This window comes from Dipodomys ordii, unplaced genomic scaffold, assembly GCF_000151885.1.
Source record: "Dipodomys ordii isolate 6190 unplaced genomic scaffold, Dord_2.0 Scaffold153, whole genome shotgun sequence".
NCBI classification, from domain to species: Eukaryota; Metazoa; Chordata; class Mammalia; order Rodentia; family Heteromyidae; genus Dipodomys; species Dipodomys ordii.
This window is the reverse complement of record NW_012267369.1, coordinates 1361563-1367255: the sequence shown is the minus strand read 5'-3', so window position 1 is coordinate 1367255 and position 5693 is coordinate 1361563. Positions and strand designations below refer to the sequence as shown.

Here is a 5693-nt window from a genome sequence, read left to right as displayed (position 1 = left end):
CAGGGGCTGGGCAGGGCCTCCTGTGCTCCGGGCATTGGCTCGGGGAGGCATAGCTATGTCCACAGGAAAGATGCCCACTGGGGCCCCGAGCAAGGGGGGGAAGAGGAGAGCGCGGGGCGAGGAGAGGAAAGTGAGGTGGCCGGGCGTTCCCACAAGCCACAGGCATCCCAGATGGTTCTGGAAGTCTGGGCTGGACTTGGGCAGGGGTCCCGGCCAGGGGTGGGTGTGGGTGGCCGGAGGGGCTGCGGGCTCAGACTGGGGTCTTAGGAATGTCCAGAGGGCGGCTCTTCCTGGCACAGGTAAAGGCTGGAGCCAGGCGTCAGGGCCTGGCCTTTCTCGGGGCCGAGCCTCATCTCGCTTCTGCGGCGGTATCCCCCCCCTTCTCTTTTTAATAAAATAGCTTGGAAGCGCCCGGCGCATCGCAGCAGCACACCGGTGCAGAGAATGTCCCCTGTCACCGCACTGCCTGCCTTTATTTGACGTGTCTGGCCAGCTGTCTCCCGTGACAAGCCTCTTTCAGAGAGAATTATTCATCCCCCACAGCCCCGCCTGCTGCCGCCCGGCTCTCGCAGGTGTGAAGACAGGCCTGGCCTTTGTGTGTGAGGCCCCCCTTCCCCTGCTGGACCCCCTCCAGGCCCGTCAGGACTCCGCGCAGCTCCGCCGTGCACAGGGCCAGCGTCCCTGTCATCCGGGCGCCTCTAATCTCCCCCTCCACAAAGGGCAGCTCTGTCAGTCAGGGGACGCCAGAAGAGCCTGGGCCCAGGGCCTCGTGATAATGCTCCCGCCGTCCAGCAGGGGCAGCCACAGCCCTCCAGTGGGAGGCAGGGGCAGGAGAAGGCCGGCAGGCGCCTGCGCTCAGGGAGCAGAGTGGACGTCAGGTGGAGGCCGGAGTCCGTCGGGGAGGAGAGTGGACGTCGGGCAGGGGCCTGGGCCCATCAGAGCCAGGGAGCTGAGCTCATCTGTCAGTGAAGTGGAGCTCGCTGGCTGCGTGTGGCAGGGTCAGCCATGGCTGTGCAGGGAAGGTGGAGGGCTGGGTGGCCTCTGTAGGCCATCCATGAAAGGAGGCTAGGCCTGCACCACAGGCCCCAGCACACCCCCAACCCTCCTCTGCCTCCCCACTGGAGGGGCGTGGGCACACTGGTCGCTGGGGAGCTGGGCCCGAGGACCCCCAGCCCGCCCTGTGCACGTGGACCCACCTGTGGCGGGTGCCCGCGCCGGTGGGCAGTCCTCCCGGGAAGCCTGGCTGCGGCTGCCGGCCCTGCAGTCCGCCGTCTCCCCTTGGACATGGATTGCAGGCGTTTCTAGCAAGGAGACCATTGCTGCATGGCGGCCTGGCATCCGGGCAGCGAACTCCCTCTTCAGCTCCGCGGGGTCACATCTGGGGCGTGCTGGGTCCCCGAGCCTGACTGCCGCTCCAACTGCTGAGCCGCGGGCTCTGGCCCCGCAGGGCTGAGCTTTGCCGAGTGGGGGGCTGGCCGGGGCAGGCAGGGTCCTCCCGGGAACCCTGAGCCAGAAGCTGGCCCCCTTTCTCAGACTGAACAGCAAGTGTGGGCGCCAGCTCTGAGCTCCTCCTGACAATGAACCACCAGAGCCAGCGGGGCAGAGCGTCCTTCCTGAGCCAGCCCAGGACAATGGGCAGACGGCGCGGCCACGTAGAGGCCCCGCCGCGGGGCCACGGCCACCTGGGCAGGCCCGGGCACAGTGTACGCCGCGGTGTATTCCAGAATGGCTGTGTAGCAGGCATCTCTGAACGCATGGGTCTTCAGAGTGAGTGTGCGCGGGGCCCCGGGACCCGCCGGGGGGAGGGCATGAAAGCACGCTGGCCCCTCCTCCGGCTCCATGCAGGACCCGGAGCTCTGCAAGGACGAGGGTCAATGCCCGTGTCCACGGTGGACGAACCCGGAAGCATCATTGGGAGGGACCAGGGCCTCGGTCTGACGGGTTTCAGGGGCAGCGGCCAGCCTCCGCCCAGGCCAGCCTGGAGAGGCTCCCACTGAAGCTCAGCTGATAACCGGCTGCGGCTCGATCGACAGGTAATGTTTGGAATGTCATGGATCTCTGCACCAGCCATGAAATGAACAATCCTTCTTCCCTGAAGGCGTGCCATATTTGATCTTTTAAAGGACAATAGCCTGGCCCTTTCTGGCTGGGGGTGAAACCGAGGCTGGCGCAGGCCACAGGCTGGGCCCCTGAGCCGCGCCCGGCCCTTCGTTCACTCGTGCTCGGAGGGAAGGGGCCTGGTCCAGGCAGAGGGGGACTGAGGCTCTCCCTAAAAGGCCCTGGGCAGGAAGGGCTGGGGCAGCTCTTTGAGTGTACAACTTTACCCTTTCTCCTCCAGAAAGCTGGGAAGACGGGGAAGGCAAAGACTTGCCGGGAGAGACTGAGGTGAAGCAGGGGCTTCAGCCCCGTCGACTCCTGGTGGAGTCCGGGCGGAGCCAGCGTGAACTCCGGGGACGTCAGAAGTCCTTCTATCAGAGAAACGTTTATCTGTGGCCGTGTGTGCGGGCCACGGGCGGTGGGCGGTCCCTCCCGGGTGGTACCCCCAGGCTGGCCGCCTCCAGCCCCCACCTGCCGGTCAGGTCACCAGCAAACCACTCTCCCTCCCTCCATTTCCAGGACTGGGCCTCAGGAATGGAAACGCCGTGACTCAGGCTTCCCATTGTCCATGTCGTCTCCGAGCGGACAGGAAGCCTGGCATTGTTTCGCACGTGCATATTGGTGCCATGGAGGAAGTGCTCCATCAGATAATCCCTTTGGCCAGCTGGTCTCCAGCTCCAGCTCCGTCCCGGCCTCCAGCTCCGTCCCAGCCTCCAGCTCCAGCTCCGTCCCGGCCTCCAGCTCCAGCTCCGTCCCGGCCTCCAGCCTCCAGCTCCGTCCCAGCCTCCAGCTCCATCCCAGCCTCCAGCTCCGTCCCAGCCTCCAGCTCCATCCCAGCCTCCAGCTCCGTCCCAGCCTCCAGCTCTGTCCCAGCCTCCAGCTCCGTCTCAGCCTCCAGCTCCGTCCCAGCCTCCAGCTCCAGCTCTGTCCCAGCCTCCAGCTCTGTCCCAGCCTCCAGCTCCATCCCAGCCTCCAGCTCCATCTCAGCCTCCAGCTCCATCCCAGCCTCCACTGCCCTGGCCCAGACACTTAGCCCCTGGCACCCTGGCCAGCACGGACAGGGTTGTGGCAGCTGAGAGACACGGGGCCTCTGCCCCCGCCTGCCCATCCCACCTGAGATTGGGGGGAAAGTGAGTGCAAACCGGGGTTGCAGGCTGCTGCCAGAGCCCACCGGTGCAGGTGCTGAGCCACCTGCAGATGCCTCTCACCTCCTCCAACCAGGAGATCCTGCTGCCCGAGGAAGCCAAAATACCCCCCCCCCTTCCACACACATGAACTCTGTGCACGTCAGCACACACGGATTCTGTGCACGCCAGAATCAATCAATCCAACTGTGAGCGCCCTGGCTGGTATCTCAGGAGGCTGAGATCAGGGGGCCCATGTCTGAGGTTAACCTGAGCAAAACGTTTGTAAAACCCTATCTCAACTGTTAAACGGGGTGTGGTGGTTCACTCCTATCACAACGGGAATATTTTGGTATGCCATGATGCTGGGCTAGCCCAGGCAAACAGAGAGACTATTAAAAAGAAAGCATTGGCTTACTCAGCTGAGTGCTTGTCCAGCAAGCTTGAGACCCCATGTTCAAACCCCACAAAAATACTCAAACTATTAGCAGGCACTTGGAATGGCTGCGGCAACGTCCGTGGCCCCGGCACAACGCCAGGATGCCACGTGCAGCCGGGCTGACAGAGGGGGTGCTCTGGACCACACCCCTGTGCGTGGCCCCAGCAGACCCGCGGGACGGAGGCCGGGCTGTCGGGGCCTACCCACATTGTCCATGCAAGGCCCAGGCCGTGGAGCCCCTAGGGACCAAGGGACACCATCAAGATGCAGCACAGAGAGCGGCTTTTGAAAATTTACTTATTTACTTATTTTTATTGTGCTCAAGGCTAGTGTTCCAGCGTGTGTCACAGCTCCACGTCTGGCTGTTTTGGTCTGCCTGGGCCAGCACTGAACCGTGATCCACAGATCTCAGCCACCTGGTTTAGAGATGCTTTTGACGTCTGTGGGAAGGACGTAGCCAGGAAGCAGGGCTGTGGGGTGGGCTGCGTGTGAGGCGGGCTGGAGCCGAGCTGCCGCTCCCGAGGTCCGGGCTCCGGTGAGCTGGGAGGGCCGAGGCCAGGACCGAGCCGGGGAGCCGAGCTGCCGCTCCCGAGGTCCGGGCTCCGGTGAGCTGGGAGGGCTGAGGCCAGGACCGAGCCGGGGAGCCGCCCATGCGGTGGCACCTGGCTTTGGCCCGTGTCTCGCTGGGCGCTGCCAATGCCACATCACCAAGTGCAAGTTCTGCTTTCATGCTGGTGGTTGTGGTTTACCACAATTAAGATTTGGGGACACGGGTGTGTGTGTGTGTGTGTGTGCGCGCGCGCGTGCGTGTGTGGCAGAGAATGCAGAATCAGCCCACTTTCAGGAGCCCACAACCTTCTCTTCCAGGCCAGGCCGCATCCCAGGGGAGAGCTGGCTGGGAATGGTCCTGGGCACCTGGCCCTGCGGCTCACCCGGACGGTTCCGAGGAGGCGGCTCCGGCAGAGCCCCCGGTGCCGGCCAGGCCAGTGGGCCGTGCCCCGCTCCCTGTGCTCCTCAGCCTCAGCCTCAGCGGGACCCCGCGCCCGGTTGGCTCGGCCACAGGCACAGGCACACCTCGACCCAAACCAAGTCACCCGCTGAGACCCCCGTGACACACAGTGGTCCTTCCTGCGTGAAATGCAAAGTGAGGGCTTCTCCCACAGACACACGTGGGCAGATTCGAGGCCCACAAAGGTGGCCGCGTGGTTCGCACCAATCCTTCCACCGAGGACAAGGGAAAAGCTGGGGCAAGCAATGCCCGCCAACAGGCCAGCCACCACAGCAGAGAGCGGACAGCACCAAAGCAATGCCCGCCAACAGGCCAGCCACCACAGCGGAGAGCGGACAGCACCGAAGCAATGCCCGCCAACAGGCCAGCCACCACAGCGGAGAGTGGACAGCACCGAAGCAATGCCCACCAACAGGCCAGCCACCACAGCGGAGAGCGGACAGCACCGAAGCAATGCCCACCAACAGGCCAGCCACCACAGCGGAGAGTGGACAGCACCGAAGCAATGCCCACCAACAGGCCAGCCACCACAGCGGAGAGCGGACAGCACCGAAGCAATGCCCACCAACAGGCCAGCCACCACAGCGGAGAGCGGACAGCACCGAAGCAATGCCCACCAAAAGGCCAGCCACCACAGTGGAGAGCAGACAGCACCGAAGGCTCCCAGGGCACTGTCCGCATGGTGCAGAGCTTCAGAGAGGAGAGTCCAGCACACACAGAAAGGAGAGTCTAGCACACACACACAGGAGAGTCCAGCACACACAGAGGAGAGTCCAGCACACACAGGAGAGTCCAGCACACACAGGAGAGTCCAGCACACACACACACACACACGGAGGAGAGTCCAGCACACACACAGGAGAGTCTAGCACACACAGAGAGGAGAGTCCAGCACACACACACACACACAGAGGAGAGTCCAGCACACACAGGAGAGTCCAGCACACACAGAGAGGAGAGTCCAGCACACACACACACACAGAGGAGAGTCCAGCACACACAGAGGAGAGTCCAGCACACACAG

The 5693-nt window shown here is 63.9% G+C and overlaps 1 protein-coding gene across 1 annotated transcript; it reads left to right on the top strand.

Moving 5' to 3' along the window:
* Nucleotides 1–1631: 1631 nt before the first annotated feature.
* Nucleotides 1632–5402, top strand: LOC105997782 (oleosin-B6-like). The gene is made up of 5 exons (XM_013032306.1): nucleotides 1632–1932; nucleotides 2339–2574; nucleotides 2893–3227; nucleotides 4528–4642; nucleotides 4824–5402. The coding sequence occupies exons 1-5, from the start codon at nucleotides 1632–1634 to the stop codon at nucleotides 5400–5402; spliced, it is 1566 nt and encodes a 521-aa protein (XP_012887760.1).
* The last annotated feature ends 291 nt before the right edge of the window (nucleotides 5403–5693 follow it).

Excerpts from the sequence above, each read along its gene's own strand:
- LOC105997782 (XM_013032306.1), top strand. The coding sequence starts at position 1,632 with ATGGGCAGACGGCGCGGCCACGTAGAGGCCCCGCCGCGGGGCCACGGC. Across the intron at positions 1,933-2,338 it reads TGGGAGGGACCAGGGCCTCG|AAAGCTGGGAAGACGGGGAA; the intron begins GTCTGACGGGTT and ends TTTCTCCTCCAG. Across the intron at positions 4,643-4,823 it reads GAGCCCCCGGTGCCGGCCAG|ACACACGTGGGCAGATTCGA; the intron begins GCCAGTGGGCCG and ends CTTCTCCCACAG.